The sequence below is a fragment of the Globicephala melas genome, chromosome 10 (assembly GCF_963455315.2).
Source record: "Globicephala melas chromosome 10, mGloMel1.2, whole genome shotgun sequence".
NCBI lineage: Eukaryota > Metazoa > Chordata > Mammalia > Artiodactyla > Delphinidae > Globicephala > Globicephala melas.
This window is the reverse complement of record NC_083323.1, coordinates 99,616,098-99,640,927: the sequence shown is the minus strand read 5'-3', so window position 1 is coordinate 99,640,927 and position 24,830 is coordinate 99,616,098. Positions and strand designations below refer to the sequence as shown.

At 53.5% G+C, this 24,830-nt stretch overlaps 1 protein-coding gene across 7 annotated transcripts in view; it reads right to left on the bottom strand.

The window, feature by feature from the left end:
- The window catches only part of IQSEC3 (IQ motif and Sec7 domain ArfGEF 3), a 99,110-nt gene that overhangs the window by 62,225 nt on the left and 12,055 nt on the right, over positions 1 to 24,830 (bottom strand). For 6 of the 7 annotated variants that reach the window (XM_060306485.1, XM_060306486.1, XM_060306487.1 and 3 more), the window contains exon 2: positions 7,031 to 7,114. The exons of the other annotated variant lie outside the window; for it this stretch is intronic. In XM_060306485.1, the coding sequence (XP_060162468.1) occupies positions 7,031 to 7,114 (84 nt within the window). The remainder of the gene's footprint in view (positions 1 to 7,030; positions 7,115 to 24,830) is intronic. 7 annotated transcript variants of the gene reach the window in all.

Below are 24,830 nucleotides of genomic sequence, written 5' to 3'. Positions count from 1 at the left end.
CCTGTTTTGTTTTGTTTTTTAATCGTCACAAAAGTTATCTCTAAAAATCGCCTTTCTTAAACCATTCCAATGCCTCTCAAAGGCAGTAAATTCTTGAAGAATGCCTGATCTCATGCAATCCCTCCTGCGATAGACTATTTCCTCATTGGGGGTCTGAGGAAATGCATTTAAAACTCTTTCTGTCATCCATCAGAAATGCTTATTGGAATTATGTCATTTTCATAGTTGTGCTACCGGTTACAAGATAAATGAACAGGTAAAGGTGACCTTTCAGAGGAGAAAACAAGACAGCACAGGAAACAGTGAGGTTAGAAGAATCTCTAGGCCTGCGAAGAGAGGCCACGCTTTCTGGGAATGAAACGAGAGTATCCAAAAGATTCAAGCAAGAAGCTTTCAGCAAATGGAACGAGAACTTGTTTCCCCCCAAACTGGACAACGCTCTGCGTTAATAAACACCAATCCTTGTGATAGCTTTCATTTTGTTATTCTGGAAGTATTATCTTGGTTATGTTTATTTCTCTCTCTCTCTCTCTCTTTTTGTGGGATCTCAGTTCCCCGACCAGGGACTGAACCCGGGCCACGGCAGTGAGAGCCCAGAATCCTAACCACTAAACCACCAGGGAACTCCCATGTTTATTTCTTTAAATAATAAAGCCTAGAGCTTTTCTCCTCTAAAAATATTCTCTTGGTCATTTCTCTGTTCGGTCCGGTTGTGCTGATGTAGTTACCTAAGGCTGCCTGAGTCTCCTGCTGGGAGGGGCGTGGCAGGGAAAGGCCCCGACTGCTCGGTCCCTGGACCAAGAGCCAGGTTCTCCGGGAGGGGCTGTGCAGGGTGGCGGCCACACCTCACTTCCTGCACCAGCGAACCCCTCCCTTCTTTTGTCTCCGGTGATAGAAGCCGTAACAGACGCGGTTCAAGTCCCAGCTGTGCCGTTTTCCGGGTTTACGGCCCGTGGACAAGTCATTCATCACCTCTGAGCCCCAGCTTGCGTGTGTGTAACATGGAATAACAACATTTTATGAGTTTTCAGTGAGAATTAAATAATACCCGTGTCTATGGTACACAGCAAGCGCTCAGCACATGGCAGCTAGCATTCTCCTTCCCTTTGGCGGGTGCAGGGACACGTAATAGAAACACCGAGGGAGGAGGGATTCTCTAACCTGCTCCAAACATGCTGCTGACTGACGGGAAGCGGGCTGTCTGGAGGCGGGCCCAGCCTGGCCTGGCTCACATGGCGGCCCAGGCACCGCCCCCTGGGCAGGTGCGTTTCCTGAGTACCTCTGGTGACCACCTAGGTCCTGGGAGAGACCACCTCGGAGGATGGCCAGGCCTGGGAGGAAAGGCACACAGGAGATCGTTCCAGACATGAGTCCCACGTCCCACAGAGCAGAACGGCAGACAGCAGCTCAGGACAGAGCTTTCCTGCTGTCCGTTGAGTTAGGGGGACGTCCCCACCCAGACAGCATCTGTTTTGTCTTCTGTGTCTCCAGGGTCTGGCAGGGAAGACACAGGTGAGGCAAAGAGCACAGAGGGGTAAAGTGACAGGGGACAGACTTCCCTGGCTCCAGGACCAAATTCCTCTGCCACCTCCGTTGAGGTCACCCTCTGGTATGGAGCCAGCCGGGCTGGACTCTGCTGTGACGACACGGGGACCCTCAGAGGACAGGGGGCATATCTGCTCACAAAGCGCAAAGATGGAGGAGCAGCCCCTCCCCACGCCCGCTGCTCTGCGCTGAAGGCAGTTTGCCGCGCCCACCATGGACGGAGGTCCTCAACCCCCAGGGCTCCCTCCTGGGCTCCACTCCAGGGCAGCGCACTCTGGGGGTCTTCACAGCCCTGGCTCAGGGTGCAGGACCCCAACCCCTGCAAAGACCTCTGGAAACGAATCTCTGGTCTCCTCGGAGATGGGACAGCTCCCCCCTGGCCTTTCTGCTGCCCGTGGCCCTCCTCACGTGAAGATGCGAGGACCCCAGAGATTGGTGGCCGGGCAGGCCGGGTGGGCCTGCGTCCACCCCTGCGCTGCCTCCACCCAGGGCCACGAGGGAAGCTGAGGCCTTTCTGTGCTTCTCTGGGGAAGAGCATGCAGCTCTGCAGCCCCAGAATGACCCCCCCCCACTTCCTCGGGGGGTGGGGCAGGGTTCCCAGCAGCCTTGGAGCCTGGATGCGACTAATGCAGCCGGAAAGGACTCAGTGGCCCCCGAGCCCAGCTGTTTGAAGCCTAAACTGTATCGATTTGAGAATTTAATTGCTCTGTGATCCCTGAGTAAATTCTGGCTGGTCCATTGATCAGGCCTCCGGCCGCTGTGGGGAGACAAGATGCGGTGGTTGCTGACGCAGGGCTCTCCCTGCAACACCGCTCCTGGCTGGGTGTCCCCTCCTCAGGGGTCCCAAGCAGGGCCCCCGGCCTGGCTGGTTGGCAGGTGATGGGGGCAGGGGCACCAGGAGGGACTGGTCAGGGCGGCAGGCTCTCCTTGGCTACAGTGCCCTGCGTGGGAAGGGCAGGCAATAAAATCGTTTTTTCTTTCCTGGGGGGAAAATGTAAAACCCAGCCTAGAAAAATAAACCCTGGCAGGTTGCACACTAATATATTCACGGTGGTTCATTCTGTGACTGCCTTCCATTTTTATTTTCTTCTTTATACTTCTGCATTTACCACATTTCCAACAACTAGCAGTATAACTTATAATCAGAGAAAATAGATGTTATTTAGGATCAAATGGAATGGCTGGAAGGATTGCTCCTATGCTCCTAAAGAAAATCCTAGCGGCAGCTCCGTGGAAAGCGGCTGCCTGTCGGAGTTCAGCCTGGGCTGACCTTCCCAAACTAGCTGGCAGGGGTCCCTCTGTCAAGACCCCAAACTTCTCTCCACCGTCCAGTCCTTATCTGCAAATGGCCACAGCGCTGTCACACGGAATGAAGCGAGATAAAGTACTGAGTGCTTAGTGACACGGCCCTGGCATGTTCCGTAATATTAGGCCTCTTCCATCCTAGCGGAAGGACCCAACACGCAGCGTGCCCCCCCAGACCCTCCCTCTCCCCAGGGCTGGGGGTGGTTCTGTTTCCTGCCCAGTGGCCCCCTCCTGACCCCTCCTCCCCCGCCACCTCCTGTCATTACTCTAACAGAAGCGAGCCTTCCTCCTCTCGGGCCTCACTGCCACCCACGGAGACAAATGGGCCACTATTTCTCTAGATGCAGGACGCAGCGGCCAGCTCCAGGGTCATTGTTCCTGACGTCACTGAGAGCCCCAGAGGGAGGAGAGCCCATGGATGGAAAGCAGGGCTGTGATTACTGGCCTATTCAGTGGCCCGGAATGAAGCCCTGTCATTAGTGGCAGCGGGGGGGTGGGGGGGGGTGGGGGGGGAGCATGGATTGTGTGCCTGGGGCGATGCACGGGTGGTCCAGCCTCAGAGACCTCGCCAACCCCATAACCACGCCACTGCACCCCGTCCCCTGGCCCACTGTGCCCATCCCTCGCTCCCCCCAGGCTCCGTGTCCCAAGACAGAGTTTCTCCTGACCCCATCCCCCAGGGCTGCCCTTTGGGTAGCTGGGGAAGGCCGTCCTAGCCCCTCCCACACACACACCCCGAGGACTGGGGCTTTGGGAGGGGCAAGGGTCTCTCCTGGACCCCCAGGTCTCCCTTGGCCGAGGGTTTTCCTCAGGCTGCAGCAGCTGGTCTCTGTGCGTCTGATCAGAGGCGCTAGGGGTGATGGGCCGCCACTCGCCGGGGATGAGGCCAGCGGCTCAGGAAGGGGACTCTCGCTCAGCCCCACAGCTTGGGTGGGGACAGGGAGGGCGTGGCACCTCAGGCTCTGCTGACCTGGGTCACTGTTGGCCAGGTACAGAGGAGGGAGGTGGCCAGCCCTGCTCTCACACACCAAAGACCCTGACCCTGAGCTCTGACTGATGGCGTGGAGTCCTTACTGGGCCCCCTGTAGAGACCACCTGGCTTATCCCTGGAAACCCCAGAGGAGGCCGTCTCGGCCGGGGCCCTGCTGAGCCGGTGGGAACCCGTGTGCTCTCACAGCACACAAGGCCTCTGACCTGGGCACCTCCTTAGAGTGACTCGGGGGCAGGGTGGGGGAGGGATTGGGTATGCTCTCTGGGGGCGGGGATGCCTGGTCAAAGGGAAGGGAGGGGCTGGGAAGGTCACGGATAAGGCTGGGAACAGGGATGTTGGGAGTCTGATGGGAGAAAACGTATCTGGGGGTGGAATCCCCCCAGGAAGCCAAGAACAGACAGACTGACTGACACGCAGACTACTGGACGTCTGAAGGCACCCAGGGGGCTCCTCCCAGAGAAGCTGAGATGCTGACATCAGACAGACGGACAGACAAACAGACAGAAACACACTCCAGGAAACTACAGGCCAGACAGATGGGACGACTTGGGATAACTGGGAACAGAAGCAGACAGCGACCGAGGATCTGGACCGTGTAGACGGAGGGCGGCAGTGGGCGGTGTCACAGGCCCTCGGGGATCAAGAGAATCTCCCACCTCCCACCTTCCCTCCCAGCATCACTGCCCCACCATGGGAAACTGATAATAGATGTATAAGAAGCCTGCTCCCCTGGCGCCCGGCCCCCATGAAGGGGCAGCACCCCGCCCCGCCCCAGTATACCGCCTCTGTCTCCCGTACCAGGTCCTCCCACCGCCTCCGACCAGGACTCAGGGCTTCGGGGTAGGAGGCCAGGCAGTTGGAGAAAAAGACGGAGGGGTGAGCGGGAGAGAGAGGAAGGGGCGTGGGAGACCCAAGGGAGGATTTCCGTCCCCAGCGCCTGCCGGGCACGAGCATCTTGGGGGCGCCCTGTTATCCACCCTCACCTGATGCCGGTGCTTGGGTGGCAGCAATGGAGGTGGACGGGACTGAGGTGGCCTGCTGGGCAGGAGACAGAGCAGACAGCTCCTCCCTGCCAAGGAGTACATGTCTAGGAAGAAGCCTCTCCTGTGTCTGAGAGTGACCGCCCAGGGGATGGAGCTAGGCCCTCCCACTCCTTGCTGTCCATCTCCCTCCTTGCTGTCCATCACCCTCCCTCCTTGCTGTCCATCACCCTCTTTGCTGTCCATCACCCTCCTTGCTGTCCATCACCCTCCTTGCTGTCCATCACCCTCTTTGCTGTCCATCACCCTCCTTGCTGTCCATCACCCTCCCTCCTTGCTGTCCATCACCCTCTTTGCTGTCCATCACCCTCCTTGCTGTCCATCACCCTCCCTCCTTGCTGTCCATCACCCTCTTTGCTGTCCATCACCCTCCTTGCTGTCCATCACCCTCCCTCCTTGCTGTCCATCACCCTCCCTCCTTGCTGTCCATCACCCTCCCTCCTTGCTGTCCATCACCCTCCCTCCTTGCTGTCCATCACCCTCCTTGCTGTCCATCACCCTCCCTCCTTGCTGTCCATCACCCTCCCTCCTTGCTGTCCATCACCCTCTTTGCTGTCCATCACCCTCCCTCCTTGCTGTCCATCACTCTGGGCCACTCACTCTCTGCCCCCTTTCCTTTCCTCTCCCACCGTCTCTTCCTCCCGTTTCTCTTCTTCCTTCCAGTTTCCAGGAGGGCCATTTTCAACTTGGGGGCATCGCATGCCCCCTGGATGGGGAGCCCCTCGAGATCCAGGTGGCCTCACTCTCCTTAGGTCCTGGGCACAGAGCTCGGCCCCGAGACCTCTGGGCATCGGCACAGCTCTGGCCTCCCCTCGTCTCTGTCCCCCGGTGTGGTCGTGCCTCCTGCAGTCCTGGATCCCCAGGGTGGGCCCCTTATTATGGCTCAACTCCCACCATTGCCTCCCCAGGGTCCTGCCTCTCCCAACCCGCTCGGACTCCCTTTGAGGGAAAACAAGCAGTAACACCTTTCGGGGGAGGTTTTCCATCCCCAAGCCCACCGGCTGCCATCTCTGATGACTGCCCAGTTACTTCCCAAGGAATGAAGGGATCATGGAATCACTGAGGCTTCAACCTGGAGGCAGCCCTTAGTGCAGCAGGTCTGGGCCAGGGTGCTCGCGGCTCTGAACCTTCTGCTGCCCTCCCATGAGACAGGTCCTAAAGCCTGTCCAGGCCCTGAGCAGCCCAGAAGCCTCGGTGAGATGAGAAGTCATGCTGTTCCCTACATAGACCAGCCCCTTCATCGTACAGACGGGGAAGGTGGGGTCCAGGGGAATCCAGGAACTTGCCCAAGTTCATTCCAACAAGAGGAGACTGCAGATGGGGTGCGTTTCAGGCTGGAATCCGAGTATCCTGACCCCCGGGGAAGTAAAAACAAGGAAAGAAAAGAGAAATGCACTGAACTGAGATGGAAAACTTGGGGGAAAGAGAAGAGGACAAAGTGTGACCAGTACAGAGGGGGCAGCTCCAGGTCGAGCCGGGGGGAGAGGACACTGACGCAGGGGAGGAGGAGAGGCGGAGGGTCAGAGGCGGTGGACGATGGAGGGGAGGGGAAGAACGAAAGCGATGGAGAGAGCCTGCGGGGAAAAGAGAGGGCCAGCGAACGATGCAGAGCAGGGCAGGGAAGAGAGCCTGGGACGGGACTCCAGACCTGACTTCTCAGTGGGCCCCCTCCCTTCCCAGGTGGTCGGCAAACCCAGCGCAGTATGATAAACCTTCAAATCGAAGTTACCTTGGCTCCTTTGTGGAAGGAGAAAGATTAGAGAGAAAAATGCAAATCTTGGATATGAGAGGCAGGATGGGTACTATTATTGGTGGGGCACCTTCGGGTGCCACGTGAGACGTATAGATATAATCAAGCTAATTTCCCCTGACGTTTAAAAAGGTGAACTTTTTACAGGCTGGTTAGTGGGAAGGAGCGTAGGTTTGGGATTTGCACAGCAGGGTATCATGACCTAAAAATTGGGAACTGCTCATCTGGGGTCCAGAGGAAGGACGGAGAGGTGGAAATATGAGGGAGGAGCTAAAAACAAACAAAAATCCCACAAGACTCGGGAGGAAGAGGCCAAGTAGGGCCCTGGTGTGCGCTCTGCTTGGAGGGGGAAGGACAGTGGGGGTGGGGAAGGGAGGACCGTCCAGCGATTATTCCCACCTTTGGGAGGCCAGGTCAGAGCAGGCGGGCTTCTGCTCGGCGTCGGCGGCTGGGCAGCAGAACTGGTGCAGCACGGTCTCATTCCTGAGGGCAGAGCAGAGGAAGAAGGTCAGCGCCCTCTGACCCAAGGTGCTCCTGCCTCAACACCTTGCCCCTGGGTAACACCAAGGTCCCAAACACTACCCAGGGGAGAACGTGCAGCACGGAGTCAACGCAAACACTGCCTCCTGTTTGCAGCCCCTGACCTCTTCTACTTCTGCGCCCCGATCCCTGCCGTAGGCTCCTCCATGTGACATAACATTTATTTGACTGTATCTTTTGTCATGATCATGGTTAGCCCTCTATAACCCTTTCCCCACTAAGGTCCAACCAGCGAGGCAGAACTAGATCTGTTCATCCAAGATGCACAGAATTGCATGCAGTGAACATTTGTAAGCTGATCATATGCAAAACACCCGTAGAGGGCTTAGGGTTGACGGCTTGATGAGAGATTTGTCCGACGTGGGTGAAAAAACTGACCGGAAGGTGGAGATCCGGGCTCTGGGGCCACCGCGACAGGTGGCTCGCGTTGTGATACCTGGTTCACCTGTCCTGCATTTCAGCTTATTTACTAATGAACCACGGGAGCGGTTCCCAGCCCCAGCTGCTTACTAATCTCTCCAGGAGATTTTTTAAATTACGGATTCACTTGGGCTGGCCAGGGTCAGGGGCAGCAGGACATTTTCTAAGCTCCCAGGTGATTTTCTAAGGGCAGCCAGAATTGAGAGCCATTCGACTACACAATTTCCAAGGTCCTTCCGTTGCTGCGAGGCTGGTATTCTAATACCTGTCTTGAGCCACCTTGAGACTTAACGCTGAAATTATTTTTGTTGTTGTTGTTTTGTTTTTGTTTTTTTGGCTGTGCTGTGCGACTCGTGGAATCTTAGTCCCCCACTCAGGGATTGAACCCGGGCCATGGCAGTGAGAGCACCGAGTCCTAACCACCGACCGCCAGGGAACTCCCCTGAAATTACTTTTGGATAAAGTTATGCTGACCTCCTGCCTTCTCCCCTTTGGCACGCAGTCACCATCATGAAGTCAGAGAAAGTCAGACCCGAAAGGGCTCTGTTCTGATCAACCTCCCAGGGCTGGGAGCCGCTCCCCTGAGCAGCATTGAGGCAGGTTCCACGTGGTCCTCCCAGGTCTCCAGACGCGGATGCATTGGCATGTGCAATGGGAGACATAAACCTCCAAGTCCTTCCACACCTCAGGCTCGGGCTGGCAGTGTACTGGGGGTCGCAGTCTCCTTTGGGGTTCCTACTGATGGGGTCCCTAAGGACAGTCCAGCTGGGAGGAGGAGTTTGCCTTCAGCCCCTCCCCTGTTTCTTCTCTATCCACCTCCTGCCCATGGGCCTTCTCAGCCTGGGCCAGGGGCTTCCCAATAGACACCCCCTTGGGCGCCTCCTTCTGGGATTAATTTCATGCTACCCACCTCTAACCACCCTGGCCCCCTGCCCTGCCCGAGGTCACCGTCCAAGTGCCTCATCTGGGCAGGTCTTAGCTTAAGTCAGCCCCAGACCTCCCTTCCCTCCACCTCAGAGGAGAACCCACACAGAGAAACCCCAAGAATTGATTCTCATTAGAGACAAAATTGGAAGAAAAAAGTGGAGAAGTGATGGGAAGGCACGTCACCTCTGTGGTATCCTTCCCCCAAACCTATAACCCATTCCAAACGTGGGAGAGCGTCAGACAGACCCAAATCGAGGACATTCTACAAAATATCTGACCAGTCCTCCTCAAAACTGTCACGGTCTTGAAATCCACAAAGAGACAGAAACTGTCACAGACCAGAGAAAACTGAGACGTGATAACTAACCGCCATGTGGTGCACTTGGGGGGATCCTGGGACAAAAAGAGGATGTTAGTGGGAAAGCTAGTAAAGTACAAGTAAGGGCTAGGGATGGATAGATAGAGATGGATGGATGGATGGATAGATAGATAAATATAGATGGATGGATGGATGGATGGCTAGATAGATATAGATAGATGGATGGATGGATAGACGGATAAACAGACAGACGATAGAAGACAAAATCGGGGCCGCAAAATACTAATAATCATATTTCAGCACTTCATAGTGTTTACTATGTGGCATGTACTGTTCTAAGCACCTTCCATGTGTCACTTCGTTAAAACTCGCAAAACAGCATCCAACAAAACTTCCTCCTCAGTCTCCAGATGAGGAAGCGGAGGCCGGGGGAGTCTGTGAACCACAGGTGAACTCTCAGGCGTTCAACATATGCCTCGTTTCTCATGACAACTCGTTATGGTCTGTGTTATCAGTCTCTTTTATACAAATGAGAAAACCAACGCTCAGAGGATGTAAGTGACTTGTCCAAGGTCACACAGCTAGTTAGCAGGAGAGCCTAAAGCCCAGGCAGGCAGGTTTCAAGGATTGTGTCCATTATTCTACTTTGTAAGGTTTATGGCCAGTGGACACTCACGTCCAGGCCCCACGCCCTGGACAGGGGTCCCCGCTGCTTAGCCCAGTGCCGGGTACACACTGCTGGTACCCAGTGCATGAGCGTGCAAACAAGCATCCCACGCCTCAGGGAGTCCACCCGCCAGGAGAGCAGCCACATCGACCAACGATGAAGTTCCTGTTTGACTGAAGCTGGAACTTTCTCCAGCCGTAATGAGAACACGGGCGGGGGATCGTCGCCTTGTTTGTCCATCGCTGCCCGAGTCCGAGGCCTGTCCTGCCACCGTGCTTGAGCTGATCCCTGAATCCCTGGCCTGCAGGTCACAGCCCCTCCTCTCTGCCTCCCTCTCTTCCCGCCTTCCCTGAGAGCACTGCCCCCATACCAGAGACACCAGACCACCAGGCACCAGAGGCTGAGAAGGGAAGTGGGGGACAGGAGGGACGAGACAGGGTCCCCGGGGCGGCACCACCCATCACAGCCTGTGCAGATGTGAGGCGGGGGGCCTGTCCACAGAACCCAGGACAGCTGGCCTGAGGCCTTGCCCCCAACCCAGCCCCAGTAAGGTGCTGGGATCTGTGCTGGGTTCACCAGCCCTCCACAAGCGGATCACAACCCCTGTGTAGGTTCGTCAAGTCCTGTATCTCCCGAAGCCTCAGTTTTCTCACCAGTAGGATAACAGTAAATCCTTCACTTGGCAGGGTGTTTAGGCGAGCAGATACAACGTGAATGCACAAACACATCATAAAGGTAAGGGTCATACGAGCGAACGTTTTATTCATTCACTTTTCTGACCCAGGCTTTAATTTCATCAGCTCAAATGCCAGAAAGAAAGGAAGAATTTTTCTTCCACGAAGGGTGCTCTCTGAATGCCTGAAGTCAGCAGGTGCTGCATTCTGTGAGCACCGAGAGGCAGAAAACGTCCCCTCCCCGTAGCAAGAACCTGCTGCTCTCAGAACTCGCTTCTCAGACCTCTGCCCTTGGTACCTAATTCATCAAACAGGGCAGACGGCAACCTGCAACATCGCTGCATCCCCATTTCATCGTGGTGGAAACAGGCTCCGCAGGTGGAGCGCATCCCGAAGATGCTGGGCATTTAGGTGGAGGACCTAGAGGCGGGCCTGTCTCCCCTTGCTGCTGGGGAGGTAAAGGAAGGAGGAAAGCCCGTGCTCACAGGCCTCAGGGCAACCGCTGCGCTTTGGGGTGAGGGGGACCCTTCAAGGTGCACCAGGAACCTTGGAATCCTACAGCCCCCAACCCGGCCCAGGGCAGGAGCCCGGGAGGGGCTTTCCCGGAGCTGCCACGCTGCATCGTTCACCTCGCAGTCTGTGCAGTTCGCAGCCCAAGGCGGTGGCCCTCGGAGATCTGGAACTGAGCGGCCCCAGCACGTTGGCAATGGAAGGGGGCCCCTCTGAAAAAAGAGCACAACCCATTCTGGGTCCTGGGCTCTTGGAATTCCAAAGGAGGGAGGCGTACGGTATCCAGGCTGAAAGCTTATTTCCCGGGTTCGTGATCCCAGGGCCCCTGACTTTAGGCAGAACTCAGTCCTCCCTGGCTTTAGCGGCCCCAGGTGGCCCAAGTCGATGAGTGATGATGGGGTGGCTGGCTTGTGGGTGGACGTGCTGACCCTAGAGCGGGGCAGTCCGGACCCAGAATGCCCCAGGTGGCCCAAGTCGATGAGTGTTGATGGGGTGGCTGGATTGTGGGTGGATGTGCTGACCCTAGAGCGGGGCGGTCCGGACCCAGAATGAGGGTTTGAGTGTGTGGCTTGTCCCTGGTCTTGGTGCCACGCTGGGCTGGGAAGGAGCATGGAGTTCTCAGGGGATGAGAGGAGCGGGCCATCGGGGCATTTCAGGGCATCACCCGAGCAAGATGGGGGTTAAGGGTCTTCCAAGGAGTCAGCGTGGACCTGAAGGAAGAGGAGGAGCTGGGGTTCCTCTGGAAGAGGACCCTGTTTCTTACTCTGAAAGAGCCAGGAAGCGGAGAAGAGAGTGGTGGTGCTGCCTGGGGAAGGGCAGAGACCTCAGAGGCCAGCTGGCTGGAGGGGGAAGAAACACCCAGAGCTGCCAGGAGCTAATGAGGTTGTAGCCAGGCCAGGCTCCGAGCCACGGGAGGCTGTGCACCTACAACTTCCCGCGTCTCTAGCTTGAGACTCAGGATTCCACTGCTTGGCCATCCACACAGCCGAGTAGTTGAGAGGAACTGATGAGACGTGCGGTGATGCGGTGGGTGAAGTGGCGGAGGATGCGGGAGGGGACGCCCAGCAGGAGAACTGAGGAGGAAAAGCCAGGACCCCTGTGGCACAGCTTTGAAGGAGGCCCCCCTCCCCTTCACCAGGCTGAAGACAGCAGCTCTAACCCCCAGCCTCTGGAAGGAAACAGCCAGGGAACCTCTCCGACGGAGCTGTCTTGAGCTTCAGGAAAAGGGAGAAATCATAAAGTCATTCCCGGCACCTTCATCGCCCCGACCCGTCCTGGTGCCACCGTCACCAGTGCCGGTAGAGCCTGGAGACTGGGCTCCTCCCACCTCCCCCTTTTCTTAACTTTATCACCTCCTCCAGGAAGCCTTCTCTATCTAAACATGGTAATAGGAGGAAAAGATGACCTTATTTTCTCAGAAGTCACTCCTATTCATGGGGGGTGGGAGACGTTGAATGGTCACAACAACTCTGAGAAACAAGAACAAGTTATAGGACATACACTGTGTGCTTTCAAGACTTGCCCAAATTAAGAGAATTTGATGTTGGCATAAGGAGAGACATACAGATGGACTGAACTGAACAGAGACGCTAGAAATAGATTCAAATATCAGTTGATTCTTGGTAAATTGATTTGTGGTAAAAGTACCAAGATAATTCAATGAGGGATACTAATTTTTTTAACAGATGGCGCTGAAACAATTGAATATCCACATGCAAAAAATGGACTTCAATTCATAACTTGCACCATATATAAAAATTAATACAAAATAGATCATAGACCTGAAGTAACAGACAAAAGTATAAAACTTCTCAAAGAAAACATAGGAGAAAATCCGCGACTTAGAGGACACAGAGATTTCCTAGATATGACACAAAAACACAAACCATAAAAGAAAAAAGTTGATGAATTAGACTTCATCAAAATAAAAAGAAATTTTCTCTTTGAAAGATACTGTTAAGAAAAATGAACAATTCTTTCAACTCATAATTAAAAGATGAACAGCTTTATAGGAAAATGCACAAAAGATTTGAACAGATACTTCACCAAAGAAAATATACTAGTGATATCACTAGTCACGTAGAGGCACTTATTACAAAAAAATTAAAGATTCATGTTAAAAAAAAAAACCCCAGCACCCCTAAACACCCATGGATAAACAAGTTGTAGTGTAGCCATACAATGGAATACTGCTCAGCAACGAAAAGGAACGGCTTACTCATGTATGTACCAACGTGGATGAATTTCAAAAAAGCCTTATATTAAGTGAAGGATACGAAAATCCGCACAATGTATGATCCCATTGTAGAGACTCTAGCAAAGGCACAACAATAGTGACAGAAGGCAGATCAGTTTCAGTGATACGGGAGGGGAGACATTAAAGTGAAAACGGAGCGAGGGGTCATCGGGGTGATGGAAATGTTCCATAGCTTGAGAAGTAGCTACACAACTATAGACGTTTGACAAAAATCATCAAACTACACGCTTAAAATGGAAGAATTTTAGTGTGTAATTGCACCTTAATATGGCTGATTTTTTTTTTTTTTTTGCGGTACGCGGGCCTCCCACTGTTGTGGCCTCTCCCGTTGCGGAGCACAGGCTCCGGACGCGCAGGCTCAGCGGCCATGGCTCACGGGCCCAGCCGCTCCGCGGCATGTGGGATCTTCCCGGACCGGGGCACGAACCCGTGTCCCCTGCATCGGCAGGCGGACCCTCAAGCACCGCGCCACCAGGGAAGCCCAATATGGCTGATTTTTGTAAGACCAAAATATTTTCTCCCCCTTCTCACTTCTTGATACTTCATCGAGAGTCTTGAGAATAATTTCTAACTTCCCTCCTATATTGCCCCCGATCACCTAATTATTAACCCCCTCCAAGCAGGAAGAGACACCAGCTTTTTCCTTTCCTTCCCTTCAACTGCTAGCTCGGATTTTCAGAGACCAGATGGCTCGCACCTGAGCCAAAGGAGTCCAGGGGGCCAGAAAGCAGGACAATGAGAAAGTTGGGGGTGGGGTGGGAGAGCTGGGGAAATGCTGGCCCCGGGCCTGGGGCTGAGGGTTCCGGGAAGGCAGTAGCAACAGTGTGGAGCTGGCGTTGGAGACCCAGCCCCCTCTCCACGCCGCTGGCCCTGGGGAAGGTCAAGTCACCCTAAACAAGGCGCTTATCCATGTCCTATTTATCTCACTGAGTTATGGGGATTTGGTAAGACTTTGAATGTGAAACTGCCTTGGGAGAAACCTAATAAGCCCTGCACAGATGCACAATCTTATAATGACTATTACTGATACCGGTGTGAGCCAACGAGGGGCTCCGCAGCCCCAGCTCTGCTGCCATCAGAGACCTACCAGGCGCCATCCCCCCTCCCTCCTCCCGGCCCCCCACTCCTCCTGCAGGCCCCCGGGGCACAGAGGAAGGGGTGGACTTCCCTTGCTCCTTGGTGCCGTGGGCAACTGCACAGTCCTCCTCAGAAAGCTTTGGAAAGGTCTTAATAAGGCAGGTGATGACGGATGTCCCAGCAGCCAGGGGCAAAAAGCTACAGAAATGTCACCCTGGTCTGGTAGGCCCTCGGGCTCCAGTGCCCCGAGCAAGGCTGAAAGCTCGCATGGGCCTCCCTCTCACCAGGCTTTGCTTCTCCTTCCTTCTCTGCTCAGTCTCCTCTGGGGGAGCTGTAAAGGTCATCTAGTCCACACCTCCGCCGCCAAGGAATAGGGGTCACAGAGACTGGGAAAAGAACTGCCTGCCTCTCCTTTTCAGAGAGGTTTCCCCTGAAAACACGCTGCTGGCTCTTTGAACGTTCATATGAACAAGTCTGGTCTTACGGAAACGCTGTGCTTCTCTCCTGTGCCCTGAGGAAACTCAGGGCACCCCCGGCTGCCCCAGGACCCCCCCTGAGGTCAGGAGGCAAGTGGAGAAGGCAGGGCATGGACCTTCCACTTCAACCAGGGCAGCTCTGATTTGGTCAGATTATGTGTTAGAGACGCCCATTGGGTTTGATTTGGGGGCTGGGGGAATAAGTTTCCTTGTTTTAAAGAACAACTGGGAGGGACTTCCATGGTGGTGCAGTGGTTAAGAATCCGCCTGCCGATGCAGGGGACACGGGTTTGAGCCCTGGTCCGGGAAGATCCCACATGCCGCGGAGCCACTAAGCCCGCAAGCCACAACTACTGAGCCCACGAGCCACAACTACTGAAGCCCATGCGCCTAGAGCCCAGGCTTAGCAACAACGGAAGCCACCGCGATGAGAAGCCCGCGCACCACAACAAAGAGTAGCCCCCGCTCACGGCAACTAGAGAAAGCCCACGCGCGGCAACAAAGACCCAATGCAGCCAAAAATAAATAAATTTATAAAAAAAGCAACAACTGGGAAAGTATTCTTCTAAGCAAAAGCCCTCCTCCTGCGATTACTAAGGCTGCTCTATCTCTCCGATCATTGCAGTGGTCTTGAGAGGAGCTGCTGGCCGCCCTCCCAGCGGTGGCCCACCCCGGCCCTCCTTTTCTCACTTCCTGGAGTAAGACTCCTTGCGTCATCCTGCCTAACTCCTCGGTACAGCCTTGCCTTGGTTTCCTCATCTATAAATGGGGTTAACAATAGAACTTCTCTAAAGCGTTTTGAGGGTGAAACGAGTTAAGACACGCAAAGCACTTACAATAGAACTTGGCACACAATAAGTGCTTAATAAGTGTCAGCTGGGTTTTTTTCCTTTTTTAAAAATATTTATGGGCTTCCCTGGTGGCGCAGTGGTTGAGAGTCCGCCTGCCGATGCAGGGGATGCGGGTTCGTGCCCTGGTCCGGGAGGATCCCACATGCCGCAGAGCGGCTGGGCCCGTGAGCCATGGCTGCTGAGCCTGCGCATCCGGAGCCTGTGCTCTGCAACAGGAGAGGCCACAACAGTGAGAGGCCCGCGTACCAAAAAAAAAAAAAAAAATTATTTATTTTGGTTGTGCCGGTTCTTAGCTGCGGCATGCAGGATCCTTTTTAGTTGTGGCATGTGGACTCTTAGTTTCGGGATCTAGTTCCCTGACCAGGGATCGAACCCAGGCCCCCTGCATTGGGAGTGAAGTCCCTGTGTCAGCTGTTATTAATGTCCCCCTCTGCCACCCTTGCCTCTCTCCCTTCCATCTCAGGAGAGGGGTGCTCCCTCCTCTCCAAGCCCCGTCATCAGGCCCTCTCCTCCCCCGCTGGTCTTCAATGCTGTCATTGGCACAGGCTTTTGCTCATCAAATCTCTCATCACAGAAACACTATTTTTCCCTACAACTGCCTCCCCCCCATCTTCTACTGCCTCCCAGGAAGAGCTGTCTGCTTGCAGGTGCTTCCTTTCACCTTGATCTTCTGCCAACCAGCTGGGACGCGCTTCCTCCCCGGAGCCCTAGCAGAGCTTTCCCCAGGGAGCCCCCCAGGGAGTCCCCCAGAGATCTGGTTGCCAATCCAGCGGGACCTTCTCAGTTCCTCATTGACTCAACTTTTCCCAGCCCAACCTTCCTTCTTGAAACACCCCAGCCGCTGGCTTCCAGGGAAGTGGTCTGCCCGGTGGTTTTCGTGGTGATCGAAGGAACCCTGCAGGGAGGAATCCATGGAGAGGAACGGGGCCAGCGCCAACAGCAGCCGGCCAGGCAGTGCTCGTGAGCACCCTGAAAGTGAGCTTTCCGGGGCAGTCAGGCCCGGCCAACCACCGCCACGCGCAGGAGAGCCGCCCCAGCAAGAGATTTCTGCGCACACAGATGCTGTTGCTGCTTCCGGACCCGGGGTGCTTTTCAGGCGCCAGGTCTTGGGCTGGTTCATAACAGCTCTCACCTGGGGACTGAGGGTTTCTCCCTCCTCACTAGACTGTAAGCGCTTCAGGGAGAGACCAGTCTCTGAATCTGATTTCAGTGGAATGACCACAGCTTTTCCACACCCAGTACCCCTGCCAGGTGGACACTCTCATGGCCCTTACACGGCACAGACGAGGGGCCTCTGCAGAGAGAGAGGAAGCGGCTTGGACTCACTCCTGTGCGGGTTTTGCAAAGTTTCCACCCAATTCAAACTGCAAAAAGCAGCCCCATCTCCTTTTCACGCTTCCTGAAGAGGGCATCAAGGCATCCCATCCCCAACAGGAAAACCGTCTCCTCCGCACTCAGAGTCGCCGTGGAGCTCAGAAGACAGCGGACACTCCACAACGGCCTGCCTGCCTGTCTACGCATCATGTCCACACTGCCTGCCAGGAACTCACGGCCACACACACAACACGACGGACTGGAGAGGCAGAGATGCTGCCCCCCATTTCACAGGTAAGGCAGAGGCCTGGGCCCAGCCCCAGGGTATACTGCTGCCACAGCAGAGGCTGGGGCATGCGGTGGACCGAACAGGAAGCCTGAGTGCCTTTAGGGTTAGCTAAATGAGAAGATGTTCAGCTCACAGCCCACCGTCCTAGTAACTAGAGGTCGCTCCATTCTTGAACGAGATGCTCTATTTCCCAATCAAACGGCAAACTCCACATCTTGGGTATCTGCATCCCCATCCCATGCACCGGGCTGGCCACTGATTACTTGTTCAATGTTTGCTGGGCTGAGGGCAGAGTCTGCCTGGGTCTAGTGCAGTCTTCTTTTTTTTTTTTCGATTATGCAACACAACGTTATTAACTATGCCTTACATCAGCTCCTCAGACCTTATTCATCTCACAGCTGAAAGTTTGTACCCTTTCACCAGCCTCTCACTATTTCTCCCATCCCACCCCCCGTCCCTGGCAACCACTTTTCTACATTCTGTTTCTATGAGTTTGACTTTTTTTCTTTTTAAGAGTCACATACAAGTAATACCATGCAGTATTTGTCTTTCTCTGTCTGACTTATTTCGTTAGCATAATGCCCTCAAGTCTGTCCATGTTGCCACAAAAGGCGGGATTTCCTTCTTTCTCGTGGCTGAATAATATTCCACTGTGTGGAATATATATATCTCACATCTTCTTTATCCATTCACCCATTGATGGACATTTAGGTTGTTTCCATAACTTGGCTATTGTAAATAGTGCTGCAATGAACATGGGGGGGCAGATATCTCTTCCAGATCCTGCTTTCGCTTCCTTTGACTAAATACTCAAAAGTGGAATTACTCAATCATGTGGTAGCTGTATCTTTAATTTTCTGAGGAACCTCCGTACTGTTCTCCATAGTGGCTGCACCGGTTTACCTTCCCACCAACGGGGCAAGAGGGTCCCCTTTTCTCCACACCCTCTGCAGCATTTATTTCTTGCCCTTTTGATGAAGGTCATTTTAACAGGTGTGAGGTGGCATCTCATTGTGGTTTTGATTTTCATTTCCCTGATGATCAGTGATGTTGGGCATCTTCTCATGTGTCTATTGGTCAGTCTGTCTTCTTTGGAAAAATGTCTATTCAGGTCTTCTGCCTTTTTTTTTTTTTTTTCTTTTGGTGCGTCGGGTCTTAGTTGTGGCACCCTGGACCTTCGTTGAGGCACGCGGGATCATTTTATCGTTGTGGAGTGTGGGCTCTTCGTCGCGGTGTGCGGGCTTCTCTCTAGTTGTGGCGCACGGGTTCCACAGTACGTGGGCTCTGTAGTTTGCGGCATGCAGCCTCTCTAGTTGAGGCATGTGAGCTCAGTAGTTGTGTCAGGCAGGCTTAGTTGCCCCGCAGCATGTGGGATCTTAGTTCGCCGACCAGGGGTCAAACCCGCATCCCCTGCACTGGAAGGCGAATTCTTTACCACTGGACCACCAGGGAAGTCCCTTCTGCCCATTTTTTAATCAGATTGTTTACTTTTTGCTATTGGGTTGTATGAGTTCTTTACGTATTTTGAATATTAACCTCTTACCAGTATATGATTTGCCAATATTTTCTCCCATTCGGAATGTTGCCTTTTCATTTTGTTGATGGTTTCCATGCTGTGCAGAAGGTTTTTAGTTTGATAGCCTCCCACTTGTTTCTTTTCGCTTTTGTGGCCAGTGTGTTCCTTATCACACTTGGCACCATGCTGGACACATGAGGCTGCCGTCTCTTCCCTTCCATCCACCACCTCACCGTTTATACAGCATCTTCTCACACATCTTTTAATCTTTGTATATGGGTCAGATCTAGTTATTCCCATTTGCAGGTAAGGAACAGAGAAGTGGTCTGGTTTTCCCAAGGTCACACAGCTGTTTAGGGGTGGACAGTAAGCCAAGTTCCTCTCATCCTAGGAGTGCGCCCCACGGAGCAGCCAGGAAGCCACGGGTGCTCTGGGGCGGAGTCCACAAGGCCCCTTCTCCAACTGCAGGGGTAGCTCGCTTCCCGAAGAGCCCGCAAGCTGTAGGTTTGGGAACAGCAGCATTCGATCCCTGCCTCCCCACTGGTGTGGCTGTGGACACCCCAAACCTATGCACGCACAATCCTGCACACACATGTGACGGAGGCACATGCACTCACTCTTCGCTGTGTAGACACACACACGCACATATACATATTTTCACAAGCAACCCTGCGGGTGCAGATGCGCGCACGCACATGCACGCACGTGCACAGACACACACACACACACACACAGAGGACTGAGACCAGGAATGTTTCATCCCTTATGTGAACCCTCCTTGAACCCTCCTGACCACGTGGGCCATGGAGGGATACGATGTCCTATGGGGACTTGCAAATCATCCATCCATGGCTACACGTGGGTGACACTCTGCCTGTCCTCTAGCCCAGTCCTCACGGCAAGACAGAGGTGAGTGGGCCAAAGGCTAAGCTCAGCAGCACGAACAACTGTCGCATGGGTGTGTCACGTGGAGCCACCAGCCTCTGGGTCCCTGAGCACTGAGCCAAGTTCCCAATCAGGCCTTGACTTGGGAGGCACGTCCCCAACGCAGGGGACTCCCCTAGGGCGGGGATAGCTACGTCAGGGTGTACGAGGCTAAAGCTTGTGTGTGAATCTTGAAGACACCACTGTAGCTGTGTGACCTCGGTGGGTCACCTTCACCTTTCTGGGCCTCACTTATCACATCTGTGAAATGGGGATAATAATACCTTCCCATTAGGATTGTACGGAGAAAACGAGATTAGAAGACGTACATAAATGCCTAGCGCATGGCAGAAATTAGTACGTGGATGTTGAAAGAAAGACTGAATAAATGAGTGAAGATTGCGGGTTGCGGGCTGCACTGCGGGGCTCTCTCTGCAAGCTGCTCTCCCTTTTCTGCCCCTTGAGCCCCCTGACTTTCCTGCAGGGGTGGATCACGTTGCTCCCTGCTCAAAACCGCCACTCAAACAACTTCCACCCCACAAACCCCTCTGGAGGACCCCTCCAACCCTCTCTCTCTCTCTCTTTCTCTCTCTCCACCTTTCCCTCCTGTTCTTTGAACATGTGTTTCTTCCAGCCCCAGGGCATTTGCACAGAATGTTTTTCCCTCAGGTCTTCCCATGACTCTGTCCTTCACTTTATTTCTCTGCTCAGATGTCACCGCCTAAGTGAGGTCTTGCCTATCAAGCTCCCTCCTCCCAGTCAGCCCCTTATTCTTCCTTAGAGTCCTTATGAGTGTATATATCCCGGAGTCACTTTTCTGGTTTACCATCTGTCTTCTTCTCTCGAATGTGAGCTCCATGATGGCCGAGTCTTTGACTCGTTCGCTGTGACTCCCCAGCACCTACAGCAGAGCCTGACATGCAGTAGGTGCTCAATAGCTACTTGTTAAATGGATGTACAGATAGGACTCAGCTCATCAGCTCGACACATTTTCATTATTTCCCCAGCCCCTAGCTGGCCGATTCAGGCTGATCTATTCGGATGGCTCTTGAGTGGGGAGCTGCATCGGAATCCTGAGAGCTTCCTTTAGAGTAGACTTGGCTGCCCTCCTTCCCCTAACCTCCTCCTGAATGACAGTCTCCAGGGCAGAGGCCGTTTGAATGCATGTTCCTGCAATCGTTCCTGCAATCGTCTGCAGGAGGAGAGAGGCTGAGAGCAATGACCCCAGAATCACACCCCTGGGTTTGAATCTGGACGCTGCCTCACGGTGGTTGCTTGAACGAGGTGGAGGGAGGCGGCAGTTCCTGACCCTCTTGTGCCTCACCCCCCAGGTGTAGAAGTTATTGTGACAGAGTGTCATACAGAGTGAAGTAAGTCAGAAAGAGAAAAACAAATATCGTATATTAACGCGTGTATGTGGAATCTGAAAAATTGGTATAGACGATCTTATTTACAAAGCAGAAATAGAGACACAGACATAGAGAACAAACACATGGATACCAAGGGGAGAAAGGGGCAGGGTGGGATGAACTGGGAGATTGGGATTGACATATATCTATTGATACTATGTATAAAACAGATAACTAATGAGAACCTACTGGAGAGCACAGGGAACTCCACTCAGTGCTCTGTGGTGACCTAAATGGGAAGGAAATCCAAAAAAGAGGGAATATATGTATACGTAGAACTGTTTCACTTTGCTGTACAGCAGAAACTAACACAACATTGTAAAGCAACTATACTCCAATAAAATTTAAAAAAAAAAAGAAGTTATTGAGACATATTGAGATAAAGTTTGTCAGGCACATAACACAATGCCCAGGCCACAGTGAGTGCAAGATAAAAAATTAGCTTTCATTAAATTAGTATTACTTTCCTCCAGGCAGTGAGGCCGTGTTCCTTAGTCTCCCTGCAGCGTCCAGTGTGGGGCCTTTCCTGTGGACGGCCAGTCCCCGCAGTTGGCTGAGACAAACATGCCACCGTTGCTCCCACCTTCAAGAACAATCTTCTGTCTTGAACCCTCTTCCCCCTCCAGGAACCACCCCATTTCTTTACTCTTCATTCTAGCAAAATTCACCGAAGAGTTTTCTATACTCACTTTCTGCAGCCCCTCCCATTCTGTCACCTTCTAAACTTCCTTTTACAGAAATTTCAAACATACATTTTTGCCAGTCTTCTACCCCCATCTTTTTTGCTGGAGTATTTTAAAGTGTACCCCCAGAAATACTACCATTTCACCCAGAATGTATCTCTAAACAGGTAAGAACTTTGAAAAGATATCACGGTATCATTATTATAGCTAACTGAAGTAACAATACTTCCAATATCTGTGTTCAAATTTCCCCGATGGCCTTAAACATGTCTTTTTACAGTTGCTTCACTTGAATTAGGACCTAGTCAAGGTCCACACTTTACCCGGGGTTGATTTGTCTAAATCTCTTTTCCCTTCTCTCTTAAACCCACACCAATCAAGCTTCCACCCTGCCCCTTGCTCTACCCAAGCTGTGCTTTTCAGGGTCACCGATGACCTCCGTGCTGCACGATGGACTCTCCTCCCTGCTCACCCTCTCCAGGAGGTGACTGCTGCACCGTCCTCACTGAGACCCCTCTTCGCTGGGACACCACGTGGTTCTCCAGCTGCCTGCTGCTCCCTCTGGACACTCTTTCTCTGCTCCCATCCCCACCTCTTGACACCGGCGTGCTCCAAGGCTCCGTACCAGCCCTCTGTGGTCTTCTCTCCTCACTCATTGGTGGTGTCATCCAGCCTTGAGGGTTTAAAAGCCCTCCCAAATTTTTATCTCCAGTCCATCCAAAGACCTGCCAGCCCTCTCCAGTGCGCATCTCACAACAGGCATCCCCAACTTAGCGTGGCTAAAACGCTACCTCCTCAGATGTCCCCGTCTCATCCTTCCAGTAACTTCAGTGCAAACTCTTGGACTCATCCTCTACTCCTGTTCCTCTCATACCCACATTAACCCCGCAGGAAGTCCTGCTGGTTTCACTGCTTATCCCCACTTGCTACCACGGCCTCTCGTCCAAGCTACTTCCGTCTCGTACCTGGACTCCGCAACCACTTCCTACCTTATCTCCCTGCTGCCGGCTGGCTTTCTTCTTCCTCAAGTCTATTCTCAACCCAGCAGCCGAGGTCCCTTTGAAGCATTCTCTGCTTAAAACCGTCCACTGGCTTCCAGTTTTTCTTAATGTGGAAGCCAAACTCTTCACCATAGGTTCCAAGGCCCTATCAGTGCTTCTCAACAAGAAACGCTGGCATTGGGGCAGGAAGACTCTTCCTTGTGGGAATGGTCCTGAGCACTAGAGGGCGTTCGCTGTGGCCTTTGCCCACTAAATGCCAGCAGAGCAATGCTTCGCCCCCCTTAACCCTGCCAGCCACTGCGACAGCTAAAACGTCCCCACGCGCTTCCAAACACTGCCCGGTGGATTTGGAAATACCAGGAGAGAACCTCTTACAGGATCTGCTGCAGCCCTGCACGCTCCCAGCCTCCCTCCACCCCACCAAAGTCTCTGACTCACCTCAGACCACTCTCCCTGCGCTCGCTCTGCCCCTGTCTTACCTGAACAACTAGACAGGCTCCCTCACTCACCTCTGTGCTGCGCCCGCCTCGCCAGGAAAGGTCCTCCCCCAGCTGGCACAGAACCCCTCCTCCAGGGCATCTCTCAGGTGCTCTCTTAGCTCTCCAGGAGGCCTGCCCAGGGCACCCTGTCTGAAATTGCAAATCCCTTTATTCCCAGGCCCCCTTGCTCTGTTTTATTTCTCCTCAGAGCACTTATCCCATCAGACGTACTCTGTTTTCATTCTTAATCTAGTTTATTTTTTGTCTATAAGCTTCCTGAAGGGATGTGGGGATTTTTGCTCACTGCTGTACCCTGGTACCTGGCACAGTAACTGCACACAGCAGATAATCGATAAATATTTGTTAAGTGAAAGAAAGAATACAGATGCCGTAAGCATATACTTATGGAGAGAAGAAAACAAGCACTTTTAAGCCACAGAAATGAAGAATTAACTTCATCATTAGCAAGAACTGGAGTGTGCTCAGCCCGGGGTGGGAAGTAGGGGAAGAGGCGATGAGAAACTCTGTTTATTAGATCAGTTAAGGAAGACTTCCTGAAGGAGGTGGGGCTGTAGGACTCACTTTCAGCTCATTTTGAACCAGATTATAATATCCTGGGAGCTCCCCCAGCCCTGAGGACCGCAGACAACTCTTCCAAGTTGGAAGAGTGGTGAAGCGTTTTCAGGTAGGGAAGCCCGCTCCCTTAATCTTATTTCTACCACAATTTACCAATGTCTGTAGGAGGCTCCAGCAGCAGGTCCGCGCCAATGGAGCTGGAGGACCAAGTTCAAATGGAGCCCCTGGGTAATGTCTGCCTACCCATCCACCACCCACCCCACCCTCAGAAAAGCCCACCCCAAATGATTACACAGAGGCAGGCTACCCAGAGCTTGCCTTCTACACGCTCAGCAGAAGAGAAGAAAGGACAGCCACACAATGGAATACTTTACAGCTATTGAAAGGAATGAGACAGCTCTTTTTATACTGAATATGGAAGGATCACCAGGATAGATTATTATTGGGGGGGGGGGGAACACAAGATGCAGAGTGGCATATAGTATACTACCATTTGTGTAAAAAGAAACATACACATATCTAAACAAGTATATATATATGTATATTTGCTTGAATATACATAGACTACCCCTGGAAGGATGCCCAAGAAATTTCTAACAGTAGTTGCTGGGGACAGCGGATGGGGGTAGGGTTGTGGGTGAGTGGATGGGAAACAAGGGCAGGGAGACACTTTTCACTGAAAACACTTACATCTTTCAAAATTTGGACTATGTCGAAGTATTACCTGTTTGAAAAGAGTAAATTAACTTTTAAAAAGAACACAACCGGATTAACAAAATGAAAACCAACGGAGCCATGTGAAAAGTTCAGCTCTTTGGGTGTTAAAATGAAAGCCACTTGCAGAAGTACAGGTGGCCAGAAGCGGAAGACAGCAGAAAGAGCCCAGGGACTTTCATTGACCTCGTTTGCCAGGTCCCATCTGTGTGGCCCGGGGTCGAGAAAGCCAGTCGGTTCCTAGGTGCCATCCAGAGCCAGGCAGGGTCCAGAACCTGCAACGCTGGGGGGAGGGGCGGGGAGGGGGAGGGGGGAGGGGGAGGGGAGGGGAGGGGGAGGGAAGGGGAGGGGAGGGGAGGGGGAGGGGAGGGGAGGGGGAGGGGAGGGGGAGGGGAGGGGGAGGGGAGGGGAGGGGAGGGGAGGGGGAGGGGAGGGGAGGGGAGGGGAGGGGGAGGGGGAGGGGAGAGGGAGGGGGAGGGGGAGGGGAGGGGAGGGGAGGGGAGGGGAGGGGAGGGGAGGGGGAGGGGAGGGGGAGGGGAGGGGAGGGGAGGGAGGGACTCTCCTTGCCCCCACGCT